This window comes from Paralichthys olivaceus, chromosome 19, assembly GCF_024713975.1.
Source record: "Paralichthys olivaceus isolate ysfri-2021 chromosome 19, ASM2471397v2, whole genome shotgun sequence".
NCBI lineage: Eukaryota > Metazoa > Chordata > Actinopteri > Pleuronectiformes > Paralichthyidae > Paralichthys > Paralichthys olivaceus.
Genome location: NC_091111.1, coordinates 9,319,083 through 9,345,480, shown reverse-complemented (window position 1 = coordinate 9,345,480; position 26,398 = coordinate 9,319,083). Strand labels below are relative to the sequence as shown.

The following is a 26,398-nucleotide window of genomic DNA, read 5'->3' as shown; positions in this document are numbered from 1 at the left end:
CTCAAGAAAGCATAATTATTCCCGGTGTGATAGTGAGTATTTAGAGCAGCAGGATGGAGGCTGGTGGTTTGACTCACAGTAAGCTACAATGGCCATGTTCATAATGATTAGGCAACATGTCACTCATTGTGTTTCAGTTTGGACAATAATAGGGAGACATGGTGCAGACGAGGGTTTACAGAGTAGAACAGAGTAAGTAATCTATCTAACTCCAGAAATCTCTGTTTGTCAGTGGCTCTCGTGTCTCAAGAATGGTGCATCTTATTGGCTTCACGAGCAGACAGAGAGGAGGAGGAACACAGAGACTACATACACAAGAAAGACAGGGGTAATTGGTGAAATATAGAAGGGTGGCTCAGATATAAGAAGGGGAAACGTGACTAAAAACATAAAGTAAAACAGGTCAAAGGTGAGTGACTACAAAGTAAAACAGGAAATAAGTTTTTAAATCATTTTAGAGTCCCTACATTACATTACATGAAGTCCAGCATCACATGTTTCCAGTTGTTTATTATGAATACATCTTAATAACTTAAATTGATTATGTTTTTTCCAAATGTAATATTAATAACATTAGTGAGATGCTTGCTATTTTAAAAAGTTGAACATAAATGCCCCAATGTCTCTTATACATACTCTCATGGAGAAAAGAATAGGACCTGAATTGTGTGTGTATGTGTGTGTGTGTGTGTGTGTACGTGTTGTGTCCCCCGGCCCTCAGCCCCCTCTGCACGCCCTACATATAAAGCAGTCCAGTCCTATGTTAACACCAGCTGCTGTCTGTACCTCTAATTATAGCCTCTGCAGCGCAGGCTCCCAGGGCAAGACTGGGGGGTCAGGTTACTCCTTCCCACTGCTCTGTCACAGAGACACACACACACAAACACACTCTCCTTTAAACTGGGCCCCAAAAACAGGTTGTGGCAGGGTTTAAAAACTCGCATGGGGCTCAATTAGATATTTTATTTACTTATTTACCCCCGACTTTGACCTCTGTTTGACAAGGTAGGGCACTTAGGAGGATATATGTTTCCCTGGGAGGAAGGACAGGAAGGATCGGAAGACGTTTAAAGTTCTCAAGAGTTTGTTCTTTAAGTTGTTGTCAAGGGCACAAAGTGAATGTCTTTGGTCTCTAGATAAAGTGCTGTTGTTGTCCCACCAGTCATTTGATATAATAAAACCATAATTAAACCAACAATAAAGAATGAAAGTGCCACTTGATTCACAGTAGAGCTGTAGAGGAATGGTCTTGATAATTTGAAGAGGTCAGTTGAGGTGAGTCAATGGGAGGAAACATCAGTTATTTCCTCCCTCATCATAACATGATTAATAAGCTCTGTGTTTCTGAGACACAGCTCTGGGAGACTTCTCGACCTTTCCCTCTTCATTTTATTCTTTCCTCCTTTTTCTTCCTCCTCTCCATCCCTTGATCTTTGCTCCTTTACACTCGTGTTCCCTCTCTCCGTTCTCCCTTTACTCCCTCTCTTCTTTTGAGATCACCACCCTCCCTTACTCCATTTCTTTATCTATCTATTTTGGACCCTCTGAGGGGGCAGGGTGAAACTCTGTGGGTCGACCCCTTCTCCCTGCTTCTCTCTGTCTGTCTCTCTCTCTTTCGGTCTCACTCTCTCCAGACACTTTGACTCGAGAACTTCTTGAACACAAATTGAAGCCTCTGAAGAACAACTTTGAAAACACCAAGAACACAACATAAGCTGAAAAATTGTTCTCTGGATTTTCCTTCCATTTTCTCCTGTGGTGTATTTTTAGACCCTCGTGTGATCCAGCTTAACACAATTGCTGTGTGTCGTTTTTGCTGCCGGATTTTAACGTTGCCTCCATCATCTTTTCACATTCGACTGGGGCCAAACAAGGTTTGAGGAAGGCGCTGCGTTTGTTTCTATGGTAACACTGCTTTTCCCCGAGACTTTGAGGGACTGAAGGTTATCACTGAACATCCAACAAGTCCAAGGTACAGTTAAAAATCCATTTCACTTCGGCTTAACTTAATAATAATGATCTGATACTGGGTTGCTTAACGCTGGAGGTCAGTGCTCAGCAGCTGCAGTTATTCTTACTTAGTGTCATTTAATACGACTTAAACTGAAACTTATTTATGTTGGCTATTTGACGGTTTTCGTCAAACAATACAAATTTTGTGCTTTTATCTACATTACATACAAGTTACAGTATGTGCCATTATCCATTAGTAATTTGTCATTATTTCCCTTCTGTTGTTTTGAAGTGTAACCTCTATTTGCAGATCTAATACTACAGATATTAAATACATAAACATAATACCAGAAAATATTATAAATACTGCTGATATCTCAAAATGGTACATAAAATCAGCAAACAATAGCTTCATGTGTTATTTTTTATGATTAGCTTCTACACACTCTAAGCACAAAATGGATTGAAAAAGCAGCATCTGGTCCCACCTGGACCTAATGATTCACTCCTCATTCTGCCACGAATCTGTTAAACCACTGACTCGCATCCTTCTCGGCCTCTGATCATCTCAAATGAAACCATATCTATTTGTCCCATGTGATGTTTAGAAGCCTGAAGAGTCAAAAGTATCCAGTATTTTACACAGAAGGTATAAGAGATATATTTTCTATTATTTACACTGGGAACAACTGCAAATGAAAATATTTGCGGTATAGTTGAGATGATCCCTCTTTTGTCTTTTATTATCTGACAGTGTCATCGGGTTTCTGCTAAAACCTATAACCGAGAGGAATGGTTCACATGTAAAACACTGCTTTCACTTTTTGAGCTGCACTTTACACACATGAGAACAGGCTGGGGTTCTGCCAAATGATTTCTTAGATAAGACTTTTCTGTTACAAGACAATGGGCTGTGTTTACAAGAGGACATTAGTATTATCAGCCAAATATATTTGATGGATCAAAATAAAAGTACTTGCATGCTAAGTGGGCCATTTAACAGATTTTATTCTTAAAGGTGGAGATACTCCTAGTTTTAACTACTATGCATTAACGTACTGCAGTTAAATGCAGTTGTTCTCAACCTAAGACAGGTTGTGGAATTATTAATGGGACGTGAATTGTATGAATTGTAGTTTTCTTTATCAGAATCAGAAGTACTTTATTAATCCCTGTAGGGAAATTCAATTCAAATTTGCCCCCTTTATTTTGAAATACTTTATATTTACATCGAGGGGGTCCCAAACTAAACACTTTTTGAGTTTTTTATGACAACTAAAGGCTACCACAGGTTCTCTTTCATGTTTGGAATGGATGGGTGAAGTGGCGGGTGTTCAGCTGCAACATGCAACTACAACACTATATATAACAAAATCCTACACACTGAAGCTTTAAAGCTTAGAATAAAATGTAGAGTAGATTATTTCCCACTTCCCTGCTTGTAAATGGTGTCATTGTAAATTTAACAGAAAATCATGCTTTAGTCACATACGATGCATCGGGTAGAATGTGATTAGGATATACACTGGGGCTAAAAGTAACATGATGAAATAAGGACCTATCTTAGCAAACAGTCATCAAAGATAACTACATAGACACACAATAAACATGATTGAAGTTTGATGGTACTACAAAGCAGACATTGTTATAAAAAGTGAGTAATTGTGTTACAATGTTACAACCATCCCCGGTCATCCCTGAAATACCTCGTATCTCAATGTGAGAACCATAGGGTGACACAGTCTTTTTCTAAATGTCCTCAGTTACTTTACGACTGGTACTGATTCAACAAGGTTACTTCATACAAGCACTGCTGTGCCTGTTTGTCAGAGGGTTTGTGCACTCGTAACAAAAGGTGCAGGCATCTGATGACTCAGCCTCTTCCATTTGCCCTCAAATGCCAGTTAATAGCCTGCACCCACATTGTTCTAATTCTATTCATTCCTCTGGTGTGGAGGAAGCAGCCGCAGCAGCAGTGGCCTGTGTCCTTGTGTGTGTGTGTGTTAAGATCAGCTCAACACTTGATGGTAACAACAGGTGGACTGGGTCATTTGGGTTTTCAGAGAGGACGCATGCATGAGGAGTAGATTTCTGCAGAGTGTGACTCGCTCTGATAAAAACATGGGCTATTTAAGAGGGCTAAACTGTAATTACCTGGTTTGTAGGAGATTGCACGGAGCAGCTTTTCCTCTTCTATCTGCAGTGGGACGTTTCCACTGTACACCAGCCCTCTGTCATCGGGACATCGGGACTGTTTTACCTGCTGAGGATCAATACGCTGGCCTGACCAGCTATGGCGAGGGCCTCGCTATAGATCAATGGCTTTTATATCTCAAACACGCTCTGAGGCAACGCTTGGTTTCTGAAATGACACACAAACACACACACACACGCAGGTTGTTGTTGTTGTTGTTCACCAGATCAATGATTAGCTTTCTAAAAATCATACGCACACACATGCGACTGCACCATCAGGTGTGTGCGTGGACAGAATTATGTTAAATTGATTTTGTAGTTTGTTATGAAGGCAGCAACACAAAGGTCAGTGTGAGAGCAGCTCCTGGATCAAAACACATCAATTCTTCCCATTATACACACATCCTGGGTCTTAAGTACACAGATACAGACTGATAGAAGGATTGATGGAAACCTGTGTACACAGATACAGATGGATAGAAGGATGGAGAGAGAGAGAGAGAGAGAGAGAGAGAGAGAGAGAGAGAGAGAGAGAGAAAGAAAGAAAGAGAGAGAGGGTTGGATGGATAGATGGATAGTGGGATGAATTATTCCCATTGTACACACATCGTGAGTCCTATGTACAAAGATACAGATGGATAGAAGGGTAGAGAAAGAAAGATAGATAGATAGATAGATAGATGGATAGATGGATAGATAGATAGATAGATAGATAGATAGATAGATAGATAGATAGATAGATAGATAACTTTTTTATACTTAAATGAATTGATATAATACAGTCCCAACTGGAAACTGGACAATATTGTCCATCAACAGCACACTTATGTACTGACTTTTGAATATATCTTATCTCATTTTAACACACACACGTTTACAACACACACTCAAAGCCTACTTATATAATATAATATATAATATTAATATGTAGTTTATAATCACACAGGCACAAGTTCTGAAATCTAAGAATTTACGGGGAATGAGAAGAAAGTCGAGAAATGTATTAAAGTACAATACTGAATAATCCTGAACGAGTATTGATTTAATTAATGTTGAATGATAACGGCTTGTGCTGTGATATGAAGCCATGACTAATGAACAGAAGGAAGTTTGGAGGCATTCATTCCTGAATATCAGACTCCCCAGTGCGTTCTGATTCACTTCAATGGGTTTTAATAGTTCCATTTGTTCATATCACTGATCCTCTTCACCTGCATTCATATGACTCAGTCTTAAAAAGGCCCCTGTGTCCTACACTTACAACCTTAATTACTTGTGTTTACGTGAATCATTTTTCTAAATAAAGTTGTGTTGGTCAAAAAATGTAAATCACATTGATCTGTGGCCAGGCAGTTTTTAGACAGGGATTACCGGTTTATTGTGGGATGTGATTGTGATGCTGCCATGTGAAGGGTGACATAACAGGTTAATCCATCTCAACTCAATCATGACGTAAACATTAATTAAATTGTATTAATGAGTCATATTCCTTTTATAATATATATAAATATATAAATTGTCTTATTATCACATGTAAAACAAACAAGCTTTTCACATATGACGTGATTCTGTTCTGACTTGTATTTTTCTGCTGCGGCAACAACATGCTTCTGTGCCACAGTGGTCTTGCTGCTGAAATGTAATTAAATTACTTGCTGCTAAATTCACAGATTATTAGTCTGTATAGTTGAGTGCATCTTCTTGAGTGCACAGGCTACATATTAGAGTATAATACGACCAATTTGCAAATGCGGTAGCATATGGTGTGGTCAACTCTGTGCCCTGCATCATACCTTGAGGTATAATGAGGATCATTGTCAAAACCACAACCTTATTCTCTCCACCAGTCTGTGATAATGAATGATGTTTAATAGCAACTGGACCACCACACCTCTCGTGAACCTGCATCCCTCAGGGCCTCATTAATAATCTGAAGAAGGACATATTTCTTCCAAATGAGTCATTCCTGTTTTAATTCAAAACGCCACAGTCACTATTACTTTACGTTTGCAGAAAAGCTTTGTGCGAGGCATGCAGCGAAACTAAGAAGGAAAAAATAAATCATCTGAGGCGTTCAGCGCAGCACGCCGCGTAATGAACACGAACAAGCGACCGCCTGCACGTAATCGTATTACGTCGCAGGGCCCCACCACCACGCGATGATGAAAACTTTCCTTGGAGAAGTCGTTTGTCTTATGGAGCAGATTGTTCAAAGTGAGGTGGAATTTAATCTCGCCATCACCTCGGGTAATCCTCGTTCTCTCCCACTCCTTCTCCTCCTGCTCATCCCTCTTCCTCATCCCTCATTCTCCTCCTGTAACAAAAAAATACCTGACTGATTCACAGACTTTCTCGTAAATAAACAGCTGCTCTGTGCATTCATCAAAATAACTGGCAACGTGAGCGCAAAGACGTACCTGTTGGTCATAATGTATCTATTACTCAAAATACCAACAGCACCATAACCTACAACCTCTGACACAGAATGTATATAAAGATGGACGACACTGCTCCACTTCCTCCTACAATCAGGACATGAAGCTGAAATATCCCACTGTGATAAGAACTACCTAAAATGACAGAAGCCATGTTTTAGAAAAATTTATTTGACTTTTCAATTTTGCTAATATTCCATCGCCAAACATGGAAGAGGTGGGGTTTATCATCTACAGTCAGCCACTAGTTGGCGATCAAGACACTCTGGCTTCACTTTTGGGGAGCAGTCATGCAACCCACCTGTGTACAGTGTGAAGTGCCTGTTGCTGTCAGGTATCGTTTTACAACTCAGAACAAACCGCACCCAAGACTATTCATTTGTCCTCACAATTTTCCAAACAGGAAAGCAAGTGCAAGGCCCTTTAATTCATTCAATGCAAGATGTTTATAAGTTTCAACTATAAATTGTGAGAAATTCTACAGACCTGTTTCACTGTGAAAAATGTTAATTGCCATTATTTTGCAGCATTATATTTCCTTCAAAACACGTTTGCCTCTGCAGATTAGTGCTGTACAAACATCATTTCTAGGAGACGGTTGCTGGAGGAGCTTTTGATGATGACATCAGACTAGTCTCGGCTCAGGCTTGAAGATGTTTGGGAGCAGAGAGTCTATATGTTGTAAATGTGGAACATGCTTTGAAAAAAAACACAACATGATTCAAATGACCCAAACCTGCAGAAATCAGTGTTTGGATATTTGTGAAAAAGCTAAACATTGGGAAAGATTTCCACTGAACCTTGTTTTACTCCCTCTCTCCCGCCTTCTTTCTCCCAGCTCTGCACCAATGAGCAGTCAGTCCAACGGGGGGGCGGTGGTCCCTTCAGCTCGGACCAATCAGAGGACATTTTTGGATGATGTCATCTTAACCTTTAGCTCTCCAATGGCTTGGCTGCTGGTCGTGGCTCTGATCATCACGTGGTCGGCTGTAGCCATCGTTCTGTTTGATCTGCTTGATTTTAAGACTCTAGCAGGTAATTCAATTTAATATTTTCTGATATTAATTTATTTAAAATTTTTAATTTATATTATTATTTTCACTATTTTGCTATTATTACAATTCCACATAAATGTGATTATATTATGCTTGTTTTCTTTAACATTGTTTCTTTACATAATTACACTTTCCTTCCATGCATTACCCATTTTTCACATTTCATGCACACGTCCATATTTCACCCTTCAACGGCCTTTCAGACATTTTTGAAGCAGACTTCAAAAGTGGACGCGCTCTCTCGTGAAGGTCGTCATTTTCAAAAACGTCCTCGTGTCAAACAAATGGGACAGACACCATTTCAGCATGTGTCAATAACAAGACGTCCCGCCACCTGTGCTGCTGAAACACGGCTTTGTGTTTATAGGCAACACGTGGTGCGTTTTCACTTGACAGACACATGTATTGAAAATGACACAGTGTTATTAAGGAGAGCGTTTTCTCACACTCACGCAGGCTCTAACGTTTGACAGTTTATGTACCGGCGTAGTGATACAGCTGAGTACATGCTGAGGTCTAACACACTCTTCATTCTCACTTAAATCTCTGACTCACACTGAAAGAAAGGATTGCAAGGACACTTCCTGGTGTTAAAATGCTAATAACAGACACAGGAGGTAATCAGTCTTTTTGATTAAAACATTGAGTAGTTTAGATGAAAATTAAAAACTTTCTCTCAACACATTGCTGCTGAGTGGCGTTGTTTTGTCATATTGTTTTAATCCCTTTATCTATATACTTTTTTGGAGTGATCACATGTCATTTTCTGTGATCGCGCTTTAATTACGTGGTTGTCACGAGATAACGGGAAATGAATTACGTTGAGATCGCAGCCAGAGTTACTGATTGATTCAAACGAATGCAGCGGCGGAGATATCACCTTCAAACGTTTGCAGATCTGCTTAAGACCGCCCGCTCACTGGCGCCATGATCAAGCTTACGCGGCGCTGCAAACCCATTAAGTTGTATCTTGAGATAATGAGAGGCGTCTGATTGCAGCATAATAGGACGAAGAATAAAGAGCAACAGCAGCTCTCACAGATTTCTTCATGCTGTGCTGTAGAATATTGTTTTACTTTTGAATACATAGCTTTGTTGATTTCCCCAGAAACACGTAGCTGTGCTTATATGCTTCCACTGCAGCTTTTAAGTAAATTAATTACACAGACTAATGAACAACAATGGGATTATTATATATATATATTTATGACAGTTTTGTTGGGTTACTACAGAAGGAAATTAAAGGATTGCGTCCAGTGTACTTTAAGAAATTTCCCCCCATGCATGTAAGGTTATTAGTTGATACAATTGTTTGATACACACTTAAACAAAAATTATTTATATTAGAAAAACACTTCACAGCTATATACTGAAGTGATCAAAATAGATCGGACACACAAATCAAACTGCCTCCGATCTTCCAACCACACAACAGAAAATCAATCACTTTTGATTTGGTCTTGAAGCTGAGGTGTATTTCAGCGCTCAGTAAATTTACTGTAATAATAACCTTTCTGTCACTTCCTCTCACATCTGTTCTTCATCACTCCCACACCTACTACACATCACCATGAATTCGGACCATCCTGCGGTGCAAAGGATGGTCCTGCCTGACACATCCGACACGCTCATCTTTAACGCCTCTCCTCATTTTCCTCCTTTCTTCATCCCCCAACCCTCACCCCTTCACCTCTCCTCCATCCTCATGCCGTCAATCACCTGCCATCCCATCCAAAGACTACACATCATACTGTGACGACCCCGTGTGTTTATCTCCTGGTAAAAAAGAAAACCCCAAAAAACTACTAACATTTTAACTGCACCGCTCGCTCGCACTAGAACGATGCCTGTGACAGTGTGTCCATCGTTTCAAACTGTGAGGCTCTGTTTGACCTTTTCAAGCGTAAATCAACTCTAAATCACGACAAAACCAAGCAGTGTACATTTGATGAAACCTTCCACCAGCATGTTTACACCAGCTGTCAAAAGCTCAACATCAGCTCTCATCCCTCATATCACTTATTTGGGTGGAGCCAAGGTGCTTGAAGGTTTGACACAGAGCAACGAGTTACAGTTTAACCGCTTTATGGTTCGGAAAGAAAACCGTGCACAGCAAAGTCTGTAATTTATCCTGCCTGTTTTGTTAAGCAGCTAAACCATAATACAAGTGAACAGGCAAATATGGTATAATAGCTTCCACCATTTTAGAGAAGCTGTGTCCTAATTCAGGAGCTGCCTTCTTCATTACTTTCGTGGGCTGAGTAAACCAAAGAGGTCAAACCAAAATTAGATGTTTTGGTCCATGTACCATTTACGTCATTTGCCTCCCCAGCTTTTCATGCCGTTACTGCTCAAGCCCAGCAAAAGACACAAAGTTTAGTCTACCGTAAGATGTTCGGTTGAGCTGAAGCCTAATTCTTAGAATTAAAAGTGTAAGCATCGGACCTTTTAATCACATCACTTGCCTCTGCCATTATCTCTTTGGAAAACAATTCGCCCTCGAAGTGCAATGAATCGTGGGATCCACCTGTTGGGGCCTTCATGGCTCAGCGATGAAAAGATGCATGCAGCTGCCTCATTTGAAGGAACCTTTGAAATTGGAAAACTAAATTCTAACCCGTAAAGGTCAACGCTGTTAAGACTTGATATTGGTCGTCAGTGAAAATTTGTGCCCTGAGTGATTCAGTTGGAAAGACTGATATCATTAAAAATGCTGAAATGTTTTTGCTCTGGTTATTCCTGAAAAGAGACATTTGGGCATAGAAAGAACATTCTTGACCTTGGTGTGATTAGCTTACACCAGCTAAAGTGATTCAGGGTTGATTTGCCTTTTGAGAATCTTTTCTTCATTTACCTTTTGTTTGTTTTCTAGTGTCTGGCACAAGCAGGCTGTTTATCAAGTGTTGATCTACAGATGGATGACAAATTAATGATAAAACATTAAGTAGATATTATAAATAAACAGTATTTTCCCTCATTTCGTGCTTCCATGATAAGTGGAGAGCGGCGTCCAACACATCGCTCCCAAACATCCCTGAGGTGTCCAAATGGGTTAATTGAGATCTGGTAACTGGGAAGGCCTCGCATATGATTCATATCATTTTAATGAAATGAACAAACCGCTCAGTGACCATTTGGAATTAATCTACATTTGTAATATTTCATTCTTATTATGGTTTTCATTTAATTTCTCACCAGTCTGTATATTCTCAATCCCATTCTTTAAGTGCATGATATATACCTCAACATGTGTGCTGCATTATGGGCGTGGAATTGCATGTGTGTGTGACAGTGTGTCTGTTTCAGGTACAAGACAAGATATAAATCTAGTGCTCATCATAAAATGTTTTGGTTAAGTGTCGCTTTATGGTTAGGCTTAGGTAAGAAGTAGTTAAGCTTAAGGTTAGATAATTATCCAGGGAATTACTGAATGTCAATGTAACGACCTCTGAAGTCATGGAGATGTGTGTGTGTGTGTGTGTGTGTGTGTGTGTGTGAGCTGCTGACTAACAAAGGAAGTTGTGTGTGATGCTTAAAATAGACATCCAGGTTCTGTTGTGTCTCATGATAACAGTAAATCTGCTGACAGGAAAGGTTATTTATTTGATATTAAATAAGTTGAGCAATTTTGCAGATTTAATGTCTTAAGTTCACTGACATTGACAAATATGTTGAAGTTGATGTGGCTAAAAAATATAATTAAAGCAAACTTAAAGAGAGAAAATGGAATACAGCTTTCCTGTGTGAGAATGATTCATATCACCCACATATCATGGAGCGCGATCAATAAAAGCGACAAGTTCTCCCTCTAAGTCATGAAAACATTTCTTCCCTGGAGGCTGGGAATCGTTCTGACCTGAGGTGGGCATGCCCATAAAAGGGAAATTCCCCCTATACATCGTTGTTATCTTCCATTTCCTGAGGCAAATATTTGCAAGTTGACAATGACAAAATGCTTTGCTGCATTTTTAATCACAGGCTTTTCTCCCGCCATGACATTTCAATAAAGGGCAGTCTGTGTAAATGAAACAGCAAGGAGACATTTCTGGACAATTAAGAAGAAATACAATTCTCGTTTTTGTGAAAAATCACAGATGTGTGTTTGTGTTTGTGGAGAGAAGGTTACAGTTAAAGAAATATGGAGACATAATGTTTAGAAAATACAGTCATTCAGGAGCAGAGGTGGTTGAGAGACAAAGACGAAGAGAGTTTAATCTGTCACCTCATCAAAGTCTTGTTCACTCTTCCTCTGTCAAAGACACAAAGGTGAAAACTACTCGGACTGAGAGAGTTGGAAATGTTAGTTCAGACGTTAAACTGAATAATACCACATGTCCACAATATCGTTCTCCTGTAAGCTGCATCAGTAAAGATAGAAAGAGGGGATGAAGGACAAGGAGAAAGGAAGGAAGTGAGTAAGGAAATAAGGAAGGAACCAGGAAGGTAAAAACAGACATAAGGGAAGGAGGAAGAAGGATGAAAGTGAGCAAAGAGTTGGGAAGCACATAAAGAAAGAAGGACAGGGAGAAAGAATAACAGGAAGAAAAAAGAGACATACAGGAAGGAGGAGGGAGAGAGGGAATGAAAGGAAGGAAATGAGTAAGGTATGAGGGAGGAAATGAGGGAGGAAATGAGAAGAGGAAGACAGAAAGAAAAATCATCAGGAAGGAAAGGACAGGAAAAAATAGAAAAAATGAATAATGAGTGAGGAAGGAAATAAGAAAAGAGACAGAGGGAAAAGAGAGAGATAGAAAAACAATAGGGATAAAAGAGAAATATAAGAAGGAAGAAGGAAAGAAAGATGGATAGGAAGGAAGAAGGGGAGGGGAGAAGTAAGGAAGGAGTCAAGAAAACAAGTAAGGGACGAAGATGGGATTCCATGGGGGAGGGTATAAGACAGAAAGAGAACTGTGTATAATTTATCTTCTCTTATCTTCTGCTCAGATGATATTCTTCCAGCTTTTATTTCCGCAGGTTTAGTCCATTTGGTCTTTCTTTCTTTTTTTCTAATCTGTGCTCCTCAATTTGTATCTTTCATCTCTTTTCTTTGCGTCGCACGGTTTTGATGTAGCTGCTTAACTACGCCAAACTAAAAAAGAAACAACGGCAGAGAGGGAGAGCGTAAAGACATGAGAGCAAGAAACATGAAGAGAAGACACGGGATGGGAACATGAAAGTCAGAGGATGGGAGAAAATAGATGTGAAGAGATAAGAGAGATGAAAAGGGACACGGGATGAATTAGAGATAGAAGCATAGAGAGACGGAGGGTGGATGAGTCGGGGGTAGGGGTGCGTTCTATTCCTGGTGTCTGTGGCGCTGAAGTCTGCAGTGCCAATCAAAGAAATGTCAGTGCATTAATCAGATGTTTATGAGGCTTCATTATGACTCCTGCACACTGGGCAACAAACAGGCAGAGGATGCTGGGAAATGAAAGAGATCTGCAGAGACGACCAAAACAATACATTTAGCACTTCAGAGCCCAGAGTTAACACAATGCTCACGGAGGAACAATGAATGTGCTAATTCACGTGCTCCTCGGAGAGACAGATGCAAAACGCCGTCACTGGAGCGGCGGCGATATGATCACAGTTTGTTTTAACACCATGAGCCGGGACGTGACTCTGACAACAGGCGTTGTCATATACAACAGATTACAATATGATTTATAAACATTAAAATGTCTAAAGACGCATGTTATATATGTTGTTGACTTGTGTACTTACATTATCCAAAAATGTTTCCAGCAATGTCCAAACCCAGAGAAAGCCACGATGTACTTCAAGGTAACGGGACATTTATTTATTTGTACATTCATTTATTTATCACTTATCTTATATGCTTTTATTTCTGTATCTACATTATTTATTTATTTATACTTATATACAACATTAAACTAGTGCAGCAGCAATAACCTTTAATTAATATCTCTGGAGTTTGAGAAAAATATCCATGGAAGATGATTTATCAGTGGTTGAGTTATTAATGAAATCGTTAATTGAGTGTAATGAGCGTAACTTTCTAAATTTAGTCTGCAGGTATATATAATGTAATCACACATGTTTCTCAATGTCTAATAAGCCAATAAGAAAAGCTAGTCATTCATTTATGATGAATTATTATTTTGTATAATTACCTCTCAAATCTGCACTTTTAAATGTGATTTTTTTTTAAATAGTCAAATTTGTTCCAGATGTTCTGCAGCTGTTCTCTAGAAGGTCTGAAGCCAAATGTTCTCTGGAGGGGGATAATCACCAACCTGGCAAAATCAGAAACTTCTCTGACACATGAGCAAATAATTTATTAGGCCTTCATAGGACCATTAATACAATTCCTAGACTCTGCATACACATATACAAGGTGGTTCCAATGTATAATTTTCTCTGCTGCAATGGAAACGTAGTAGTGAGGGACACCACCTAATGCTACAGACAATGTCAGTGGAGGAAATATTAGTTGAAACAGGATCGACTTCAATTGAAAATTGAACAAAATGTGTTGTTGTGCACAATGACAGATGAAACTGATAAAACTAGAATAAGAGTCTACTTGGTGCTTAGACCCCTTGTGATGTCATTGAGGTTGAAAGGGAGGCTGCATAGTAAAGGAATCCCCACAAGGTTGAGACACTGTTGTAAGAAGGGATCTAGAGGAGGGTGAGGATCTGAATGAGATGCGTGGACACTGGATAAGAAGACTGGAGGCGAGGAGGAGATTTAAAGTTTGAGAGCAACGACCTGATTCGCTGATTGAGATTATGGCAAAATCTGACTGGACGCTGAATGTATGATGAATGTTGAAATGCTGCAGGCGAGCTGCTCGTGTTGCTGCTGTGTCTTGCTGTGTCCTCATTCAACATGAGTCCAAACTTCTACTGCATGTTTTGTGTGTGATATTGTTTTTTTTTTGGAGCAATGCATTGAGCCCCTGCTCATTGTTCTTCTGTATGACCTTTTTATCTTTATCTACATGTTCTCTTCTTCTTCCTGTAATCCTACACAGAGACGCTGCCTCTGTTAATGCTCAATGTCTCTTCCCATCAGGTCTCCCCCCTCCTTCTGCCATCGCTAAGAGAGGTTTGAAAGGCAGAGGCAAGCCCTAACTACTTCATTTTATATTCAATCATTTCAAATAATAACAATAATTAACTTTTATAATAAAAAATGTTTCAATGTGTGATTTAACTTTTTTAGTTTTAGTTTATATACAAATACCACTTTATACTTTTTCTTCTTTTAAATTCTGGTCTATTCATTTATATATTTATTTATTCTATTCTGTTCAGGCGGTGTTCGTCCACTCAGGTCAGGCCCCGCCGGAGTCCCTGCAGGAGTCACAGCTCAGGAGAGCACCGATTGGTTGGAGTTGATATGGACGTTTGCGGCTAGTCTGGTAGCTCCTGATGATGAGGAGGAAGGTATTCATCAGCTAACTGAAACCCTCACATGTAAGAGAGCATCACCTCACACCATTAAACCATCCAGCGACGAAGACGATTAATAATAAATATCCTGAATAAAATGCTTTAACTCATGGATGGATTACTGAACCAGCCTATCAGGGGTCAATGGCCGAAGGTGTTGAGAGTTCCTGCTCAACGACCTCTGTTTTAAATGACTCAGTCTTTTTTGGAGAATGTAATCAAATCAAGTAATTTTAGTCTCTTTCAGACTGATTTTAGACATGAACTCAGAAAATTTAAGCAAAACTGGGTCCAGACATTTTCTGAAGTACATATGAAGAAGGCAGCCGAAGACTGAGTAAAAAATGTGGGAGGCAGGAAATGACGTTTAAATTCAGCTGCAGGAATCACGTTTTTGTTTACAGCACATTCACACCAGCATCGACCCTCATCGTCAAAAGCTCTCAAATCCCAAGAATATCCCTAGAAATGGACAATTGTGTTCTGGATAATTTCAGGGAAATGTTTTTGACTTCACTGTCAGTCTGAAAGCAGCTTCAGTCATTTTAGCATGTTCTGGTCAGGATCCTGCTGTTTCATAACCCGTCCATGTTTATCTGACAAAACCTCTTGTTCAGGACATTTATATGCGACAAATCACGAGTGACACAGTTTTTAATACTCAGAATAAATAATCAGCATGTAAATGTATGCATGTGTATATAAAGAGAACTATACATCTTTTCTCAAACTCCTTTCATATGCAATAACCAGATGTCGTCATGATAACCCAGGCTGTGCAGATAATAGTAGTAATGCTGGAGCTGTCAGAATGTAATCACTCACTGACTTACTGAGTTAGAATGAATCCTTTGACCTTTTAACCCGTAAAATTGTGCAAACACTGTCGTAAGAAAATAAGCTTTTAACATTAGCCTCTTCATTCGATTATAAAAAACAATATTCCATCAAATTTGTGTTTCACCCTATGTGTTTCACAATAGCTCTCATTGACTGATAGTAAGAATGATAGTAACTGCAAGGGACAGAGAAGTTAATGTCCAGTAGAAGGTTTAAGGCCAAAACAAAGAAAAGAGAGAATCATCCCTGAACTCAGGCAGTCTGATATTCATCCCTTGTTAGCTTCAGTAATATCAGCAAAGAAAAATGCCTTTTGTTGTTTTTGCATGTAAAGATCATGTTTCTTCTCTGTGAGATATTTTCAATCAGTAGTTTGTAAGTGTATCATTCTTCCTCCCTAAACATTTATACCTGCGGCAACTGTGATTGATGGACTACAGGGACTGATGAATGTCTCATTTTCTCAGCCTTCCAATCTGAGGAGCTCTAAAAGAGAAGACTCCTAAGAGAGGACAATAACAGACGAGTGTGAAGAAGCTGGAGCTAGGACGAGGCGGCAAAAAGGGGACGAGTGTGTCTTACACAAGAGGAAGACAGAAAGTAGAAAGCCTGGAAGGGGAGGATCAGCATGTAAAATATTTCACAGCAATAATTCTTTCTGTCTGTCTGTCGTTCACTGGATGATTTGATGAATTAAAAAGTGCCAATTTAATTTAAACTCCTGGCTTCAGTTTCTTCTCTGACTGATGGAAATCTTGTGAGCTGAAGGCAGACGTTTTCCGGAGAATCTCAAGTAGAGGCATCTGAGTAGGTTTTAGACCCAAGACATGTTACTTAGTAAAAGTCCATATCAAAATTATTCCTCTTTGAATTACATCACTAGCCTGTGAGGAGATTCTCTTAGGTACCATCATGTTCCAACAAACACAAATTTAAGTCATCATAGTGGTCCAGTGGTTAGCACCGTGACATCACAGCTAGAAGGTTCTGGGTTGGAACCCAGTGGCCAGCTACAGGACCTGATGGACTCTAGGCTCCAAGTTGTCTGAAAGATTCCTGGTTTTTTTTCCAGTGAAGAAATGGGATAGAACCAGCGTGTGGCAGTTTATAGATCCACTCATCTTCCCTCTGAATCCCAATCAAATTCTCAGCTAGAGGGAGATGCAAAAGATTCTGCACATGCAGCATAAGAAAGTCAAGTAGACAGCAGCAACACGACCGAACCCAACCAGAACCTGAATATCCTTATGGGTCCAGGTCTGGTAATCCACACTCTATAGTGAATTATCTCCAGGTACTTTCCTTTTCCTGCCACATTCCAGATGTGTCAGGTTTAATGTTGACTCTGCTGGAATTGGCTCCAACACCCTATGGCCCTCAAATGATGAGCAGTATAGATAATGGACGGATAGATTTTATTTATCAGCTGGTCAGAATGAACAAATGGACAACTGTGCTGGAAACTCACAGTTAATTATTGATTTTAGGGCCAATATATAAGACATATATGATACTATCTGAAGGACTAAATAAGGACAGGGACATCATAACAGTCTTTTTGGGGTTCATGGGTTTATTTTCATCATTGCTCCACAATGACTTAGCTCCTCATGTCAACATGAAGCAAGTTATGAGCCAACAGCAACAACCTGTCGGGCAGGAAGATGAACAGTGATGTTGGGAGGCAGCAGACATGGAGCAGATAAGGCCCCTGTAGTGGGCCCCTCCTGTATCAGACTGGGTGACTCCAACAGGGAGATGGAATATGAGAAGTAGATGATGATGGGTGACAGAGAGAAAACAGTATACCGCAGTTTCATATTGAGATAAGAAGGAATGTAATACTTGCAGTAAAAAAATACAGGGCTGAACAAATGGAGCCTGGGTATAAGATCACCAGCAAGATACATGAGCTCCTCATACAGGCTCAAATAAGCACAGCACTCCAACATGCAACCAGGGAAACAACAGGAATAACGAATACAAATGATCAGAGTGGGAGGTTTTTGCATCCTGGGACACTGTGGAAATATATTAGCATTCTTAAATTGTAAGAAAACACACACATGGTCTAATGGAAGGAAAATATCAGGTTGACACCAGATTGGTTGGACAATTAAAAAACATCTGACAATTAAGATATACAAAACTGTAAATCTTTGTAAAAGTCCAAGTTAAAAACTTGATCCCAATGAATGTTGAATATCATCCTCACTACTACAGACAAACTCTCTTACTCCTCTTCCTCTCTGATTATTATTGTCCTCTGGCTCAAATAGATTGAATTGTATAATTTACTAAATGTAAATAAGATTCATTTTTAATTAAAATGAGCCGTCTTGCAATCAGTACTGCGGGACTGTGTTGCTGGTGTAATGACGTTATCATTAAATTTAAATTAAATAACAATGCAATCATAACTTTATTACGGCTCTGATGGGTTTTAACCACATTGTAGTGATGATACCAGTGTGGCAGAAAATCTCTATGACTGCACAGGGAGTTGATCAGTAAATTACATCACATCACATTATACATTATCATCTGTTGAGCACCCTGCTTAGCAAGAGGTTTTAATTGAAGTCATACCAGGCAGTTTTTCTTATTACACAAGATGTCTGCTGGTATAACTGCCTGTTGAAGATCAGGTTACCCAGGATTCTTGTCATGAGCGAAAACCTGAATAAAGATTTTTATTTTTTTTTTATCTCTGGAGATATGGATGAGAAGTCAAGGCTTTGATTTTTGAAAACAACACAATATGCTCTTATTCTCACCCCCCAGTCTAATTACAGTTTAAGTAAACGAGCAGCAAATGAACAGACAATGGCTTAGTAAAGATTTATGGGTAAAACTGGATATAACAGGAAAAAGGAGAGGAATTATTTGATGTTTTGTGAAATATAGACATCTGTTTTCTTGATGACTCATTCACATTATACAATTATAATGTAACAAATATATTTCACTCAGCCCATACATCGATAAACACATGTGCAAAGTATAATATAATAATAGATAAAAAAGTTATAGAAGTTATGCTTAATTCAGGCTGGTGAAATTAAAATCAAGGAATAATAATCTCCTATAAAGTCAATATACATTTTATGTGTATATAAAAAATATGAAAACTCATAATTACAAAACTACTACTTACATTTCTAAAAACAGTAAAAATGTAATACAATCGATAAAATGTGTTAAAAAGCAACATGTAGTTTTACCAGATATATATGAATACTTTCTATCTATATTGGGTGCACTACAGACTCAGAGAAGAAAAAGAGAGGAAGGTGTGGTGACATGTAAAGAAGGCTCCTGTTAGAGAAGGTCTCTGTACTGACAACATGCTGGGCTGTATCCTTGTACCGGCCAGGGCGTGCTGGCAGAATTATAACTCATCTGACCTGGAAGAGACTCCTGCAGCTCCCCTGTGTAGTGCTTCTCCACGGTTATACGTTTCAAATACACGGTTTATCCCAGAACTCCAACAAAGTGTTTAACCTTCAGAAAAAAGACAATATCAGCACACATGTCTTTGAAATGCTTTAAAACGCGAGTGTTCTTCAGCCTGTTTAAAAGACACAAAAGAAAAACTGCTGTGTCAGCTATCTTTTTACCGAACAAACTGAAGATCAACATCCATTGTTGTGAATTTCATTACGGGCACCAAAATGTAGATGGTATTCAATTTCATCAACAAGATGATTTAATGGAGTACGGGCGGTTATCTTGGAATAATTGACAAAAAAATATATAGAAAACACACACACACACAGAGACACACACCTGCCTTTAGATTCCCGGCAGTAAGAGCCATGAATAATGGATCTTAGTTTTTCCTGGCCTGAGGGAGAAGCTTTTAAACATAATTTGTTGCTTTAATTTATTTACACAACCTGGCTACCCTCACCCCTCAGGCTAGGTGCTTTACACACAACTGATCCACATGATGAGGGGTGGGCAATCACAAACACACACATGCACAGATAAAATGCACGTGAAGCACACACATCTATGCCAGGAATGACACATACTCTTGTATGTGCAATTTAATCACAATCTGCCTGTCTCGCACATTCACAAAGAAACAGTGTTAGTGTTAAATATTCAATGAAAGTGTGGCGATAACAGATGCCACTGTGTCCATGAAGTATATTTATGGAGGTTAATTGTTAACCTTGATGCAGTTCATATCCCCACAATATATATTCCTACATATTGAGTATGGAATCATTTCTTTGCACAGCAACAGTGTGGTGAAGTAGTTCAAGATAGTATAGTTAAGATAACAGACAGACACACAGTAATATCGGCAAGAGATTTTAAAGGTAGTGTTGTTTAGTTGTTTCTGAAAATGGTTACAGCCAACAACAGATAAAGTTGTCTGTTGGCTGCATTTGGAGCGAATTCAATTATATTTTGAACAACCCAGACACACTGCATCCTCAGGGACTATTGTTTTTCATATTATATTTCTATATAGTTTTACACTTCTATAAAGAGATATGTTGGAGAGAGAGGCCTCACACAACGTCATTGTCCCCGAGTATGATGTCTATAAAGATCTTTTAAATCTAGAATCTTGATTGGCTGGCACAGACTGCTGAAGCAGATACGATATTCGGAAGTTGGTGAGCGAGTTACAGAAAAGTCGGCTTCTGGCAGTTGTCAGTCAGTGTGTGTTTATGTGATTTTGGGGGCGTAGCTTTGATGAGAGGGCCTGAGATGCATCGATTGCATTTTTTTCAAAGTGGAACCAGCTCTTGCTCGATTTTCCGGGATAACCAACCCTAGCTTTAATAAGGAAGACGTGCGTATGTCATTCACACGGAGGATCACAACCTCTCACAAGCTGATAGCATCATGTACAGTAGCATAAAATACATGATGTCATGCACAGCTTGTCAAGATTTTTCCAATTTCAATTCAAACAGTATTAGTGTCTGATTACGATCATTTTTTATTTTATTTATTTTATTTTTAAGACTAAGACTGTACAGAAATGTATAAAAGTTATCAAACAAAAATACCACCACGGTGAAGTAATGCCAGGATTTTACTTGGCAGCTGCAGGAAGAACAAGTTACAAACTGACGAAAGCTGAACTAATGATCCAATGATGTGGAGCATTCTTTCTTCTTCTGCTGGGTTGTTTAGCTCTTAACCCCGTCCCCATGGTGACAAGTTCAGACATCAGCAGCTGTTGGAGGCTGTGTCGGGTTGCCAGGTCAAAACCGTCATTACAGCTGTCGTAGCATGTGGTGGAGGTTGCTATAGCTTCTGATGGTGTGTGTGTGTGTGTGTGTGTGTGTGTGTGTGTGTGTGTGTGTGTGTGTGTGTGTGTGTGTGTGTGTGTGTGTGCGTGTGTATCTGTCTTTCAAAAGTTGTGAGGCCAATTATGTGGGTGTTTCTCACAACTCAAGGGTTAGGACTTGGTTATAGCTTTAGAATGAGGTTTAGGGGTTAAGGCTCATTTATACTTAGGGGTTAGGGTTAGGGGTTTCTGTCTGCACAATATGTTCATTTTGTCCCACATGCACATCTTCTGAAAACTTAGGGTCACGGAGGAAACAGATAAAAGTTTGCGAGGAGAGACTAGTGTTACTTCACATGGGCACGGGGACAAAATAATCAGCTTTAGGCTCATTTTAAGAATCACAACCTCCACCACTGTCGCCATGTTTGTTCTCAGGAACTATCGAACTCTGCTCTGCCCACTAGTGGATGCAATGCTTAACAATGATGTGAATATAAAGAACACATGGAAGTATATACAGTATGTAGAGACAGTTACATTATTGAAACGGTCGTATAATAAATGAACCTTTGGAGTTATGCAGTCAGTTGTAACTTAGGTTAGGTGGCCAGGTTTAGCATTATGTTAATAAGCGTCCTTGCAACTACAGAAAGACAAGAACGAGTGTGTGTGTGTGTGTGTGTGTGTGTGTGTGTGTGTTTCAAAGTCATCACTGAACTCTGAACTATTCTACCAGACACCCAGCAACACAGTTCTCAAACACTTGTGTTGCTTTGTGATATATTATTCATTTTTTTCATCCGGTTCACACATATATAATACATTTTATACACACAATGTAGCTGCACAGGTCTCAATCTCTATTGATGTTTTCATTTGACCCAGCAGCGTTTTTTTAACGTTGGATATTTTCCACCCCGGGGCATCTTATAAATCCAAAACAGATTTCAGGATCAGCGGTGCCACCAGCCTTTGATCACACTCACCCCGTGATGAGATTTGTGTTGCCAAAAGTCTGGAGTGTGTTTACACACGGTGTTTACAGCACTCCGGTTAGCCTCCCCTGATCCCGCTGAGTTCTTACGCACAATAAGCTGTTTACTGTACATGCATCTTCATATCCCATCATTAATAATTCCTCGGATGGTAATATTGCACAGAACACGGCACTATAAGCACAAAAGCCAACATTTGACTGAATGATGAGTTTGCAGGAGGCTGCACTCAGGCCAGTGTTTCAAAAGCAGACAGCTGCTACAGTTATTAATGTTCCAGCAGGAGATTTGTGGACTTTATATCCAGGTTATTGCACAAAAAATATTCAACCCTTTGATACGATTCTTGAATGTTTTTACCCATGTCGGTTTGTTGGTTGGTTTGTATATTTGTTTGAAAGCAAGGTGAGATAACCTCTTCAGCGTTCCCTTCCCCACCTACCCCCGCATGTTTTTATTTATTTATTTGTCAGCATACTTTATTATCATCATTTTCTTTTATTTGTATCAAAGAGTATATTTTATCCTACAGTATATAAAGCGTCTCTGAGAGCTTTGAAAAGCACAATTTAAATCGAATGTGTTATTATTAGCTGTTTGGTTTTAAAAGTCGACAAAGGCAGTGGTGTCAAAGGTTATGAATCAGTAATTATAAAGCAACTGCAATGTGTTTCAATTACTAAAAGAATAGTTGGAGAGAAGTAACATAATATGAGCATCTCTAAATTAAATTGGTTGACTGTTACAGTGATGACAAGACTCCAGGAAGTTGCAAAGAAATAAGTTACATACAGTGTCCCTCTAAATAATCACATGGCCACTGTACATTATGGTTTTTGCACATATCAAACAAAACTTCTTAATTGGGGAGTTTTGGTTTCTTCTGAACAAAGCCATGGTTGTCTGTTTCCCCTCCTCTTATCTTTACGCAAAGCTAAGACAACCAGCTGTTGGCCCCAGCTCTGTATTTACTGTTGGAATATGAGATGAGCAACAATCTTCTCATCTTAATCTCAGCAAGAAAGCAAATATGTTTATTTCCACAAAAAAGTCAAACTGAGTCTTTAAAGGGACGGAGAGTTGATATTTTAATGGAGCCTCACAGTGAAGAGGTGCTGTGAGGTAAAACTGAGGGTGCTTTTTCAAGGGTGGACACAATTTCTGATACTTGCAATTATGTGCATGTGTGTGTGAGAGAGGGGATGTATCGTTTGAGTGTGTGATAAAATTAATGACCATGGTGTAAAACACTGCACAGCCTGAGAATGCAATGAATATAACAATGAATAATAGAATCGAGAAGAGACGAGCTTGAAGACAGTGTACTGCACATGCACAGTAGAAGTAGAAGCCGTATATTTTTTGTCTCTACATCCTCTGGTTGTAATAATCTAAATAATCTTGAGCTTTAGACATCGTTTGCAGCCAGAAACTTTGCAGTGGTGGTTGGTGGTGTGGAGCCACAGTATCAGGGGTCCTGCATGAGCTCGAACAATTAATATTATAATATGTCAGTCTCAGTTGTCAATGACAAACGTTTCACCCAAAACAATAACTTTAATACCAAGTCCCAATCTGAGTTGTGAAGACCGGCCGTAGACTGTTGATGGTCGAAACCTTTCCACTTCCTCCCACTGCCATCTTGCACGTTTGGAGCCAGAGTCGTCACAGTAGCGATTGTGCGATGGAGCAGCAGCATCGAGGTCCTGCTGATACACACTCTCACAGACCGTGAGTCAGTCCCAGATAAGCTCAGTTTTAAGAACTTCTCAAAATGACAGATGACGATGTATTTTTTCCGTTTGGTCCACATCCACTAACATGGAGAAGGTTGAAGGTTTAATACTATAGGCAGCCTCCAGAGGGCAAATGAGATGATTTGTCTTTATTTTTTAGGAGCTGTCAGGTCGTCCATCTTTATTTACAGTCTACGGTAGAAGCACAAAATAAGCAATGCAGTATACAAGTAAGTTTTCTTTGTTCCGACCGGCTCCGATTCACTTCATCTGTACCTTGCATGTTATTTTAATTAGATGGGATTGGCTGTGCTTTAGCTGTATCACAGCACCTTTGATGTAAATTATAATTTTCCAGCCAGCAATACTTGTTCTATATCGATACTTTGGAGATCCATTTTAATCTTCTCACAGATTCATTTGGCATCGAGGTGCAATCTATTTAAAAGCACAACCCAGTCCTCTGCAGTGCGGCACAACACTAGTATGTTCTCTATTTTCCAGAAATGGAATAATAAGACAGATGCTGTCATATTATTTAGCATTATATTCACAAACAAAATTCAGATACGAGTCCTGCAGGCCAGTGTTTGTCAGAGGAATGAGGAGGATGTTAAATTCGCTGGTGAGGTTTCTCAACCTGAGAGCATTGTTCTGTCATCATGGCACTGAAAGGTAATCTGGTTCTTCATGCTGCTGCTGTGATCAAAGAACTCACACTCCCATGGATATCACACAACAACCCACACATGCAAAGACACAAGGTGGCACACACACACACACACACACACACACACGCGCAAATACACAATTTGGCACATACATGCAAAGACACAATGAGGCGCACACACGCGCACACACACACACTCACACAAAGACACAATGAGCCACGCACATGTACACACACACACACAGACCATGTAAAGACACAAATGCTGTACACATGCATTCACAAGGAGTTAATAGTACAAAAACACAAACATCGCAGTTTACATTCAAACTCACACTCACCATGCAAAGGTATGACACAGACAGAAATACATGTGCATCCACATGGACTTAACGGTACATATACACACATGCAAAGACACAATGTGGCACACACTCAACGCAGCTGCAAAACAGAATCCAACAAGACCATCATTTCAGGTTGCACGAAAAAAGAAAATGTATTTTATTTTGTAACATTTAAACTTTGTATCCATCCCACATTTAACTCAGAACTATGAGACAGTGAACGGCAGCTTGTATATCGAATATTTTCATTAATTTGTTTTATTTGGAATAAATAAAGACGTGGCTCATAGTCTGGCTCCTAAATGGTTTCAGAAAATGCACAGATGACTGGAGTTGTGACAGCAGAGGGATTTTGAAATGATCTGCAGCTATAAGCCACAGACAAAACGAGCCCAGTACATGTGGTGGTTGTTTTGAGTGGCTGTTAAATGTCATTTTCTACCTTTATGCACACTGTACCACTGTTAATAGTTTGTGTGCAGCTGCAGGTTTGCAGCCCACAACATCCACTCTACCAAACCCCCAGCAGCCTTCCCCATGTTGGACTCTAACCAGCCCTCCTTTCATGCTTTAGTCACCCCGCCAGGACTGCAGCAACATCCCTCCTGGCTCAACTCCCAAAGCACTCTTTAGCCCTTATATCAAGCACGCACACACACACACACACACACATGCACACACAGGCCGCAGTCCCACCGTCGGTTCCACCACGTTGTTTGTATCGAATACAAAACCGCTGCGTTCAAACCTCCAGGCCTCGAGTCTAGTTGTGCACGTCAGGCTCTGTGATCTGCATTCTTTCGTTACCTGCCACTTAGCTTTCCTCTCCCTGCGGCAGGCTGGCTATCCCCCCTCCCCCTCTCTAAAGGTGAAAGACTCCAGACAGATCAGCTCAGTCATTCTCCGTTTTCCATCATATAACCCAAAGACCTGCCGGTTTAATAAATACATCACGTCAGACTTACATCTCCCTTTAATTTAATATATATATTACTTCTTCCCTCTTCTGCCTCCTCAGTAAGTGCATTTGGGAGAGGGGATCAAGTACAGGTTGCACTTGCTGTAAAAAGAGGTACAACTGCACTGACAGGTAAGATTGAAGTGATTTAACTATTCATATAAAAAACATTCTTTGTTTTTTCCTTCCTGGGGACTTCAATCAGACGATGCTACAGGGTGAGCGAGCAAGCACCAAAGAGAATGGGAAAAAAAGAACGAGAGGGAAAGAGAGATAATGAGGAGGGGCAACACTGAGACAGTGGAGAAAGACACTGAGTAAGATAAATTGCCAGAACTGTACAGACTGAGCAGCTTGGTGTTCTGTTCCACAAACTCGGTGCCCGAGTAGCTCATACAAAAGCTGGTAGACAATGTCAGGTAAAACACTTATATATTACTATATATTACTATACTAATAATATATATTACTATATTAATAATACTCAATAAATGAAGATTCAAGATGTAAATGAAACAGATCCTCTCTTGTA

The 26,398-nt window shown here is 39.6% G+C and overlaps 1 protein-coding gene across 5 annotated transcripts; it reads left to right on the top strand.

Annotated features, from left to right (window-relative positions):
- The first annotated feature begins 1,549 nt into the window (after positions 1-1,549).
- trdn (triadin) lies at positions 1,550-16,618 on the top strand. Of its 5 annotated transcripts, none has more exons than XM_020091648.2 (7): positions 1,550-1,972; positions 7,423-7,619; positions 9,377-9,418; positions 13,385-13,423; positions 14,681-14,728; positions 14,923-15,054; positions 16,368-16,618. In XM_020091648.2, exons 2-7 carry the CDS (start codon positions 7,433-7,435, stop codon positions 16,388-16,390), a joined length of 471 nt encoding a protein of 156 aa, XP_019947207.1. In that variant the 5' UTR covers positions 1,550-1,972; positions 7,423-7,432; the 3' UTR covers positions 16,391-16,618. The 5 variants fall into 5 exon arrangements, with proteins under 5 accessions (XP_019947207.1, XP_019947206.1, XP_019947209.1 ...); XM_020091647.2 differs by having other exon boundaries at positions 1,555-1,972; positions 14,923-15,084; XM_020091650.2 differs by lacking the exon at positions 9,377-9,418 and having other exon boundaries at positions 1,555-1,972; positions 14,923-15,084.
- The last annotated feature ends 9,780 nt before the right edge of the window (positions 16,619-26,398 follow it).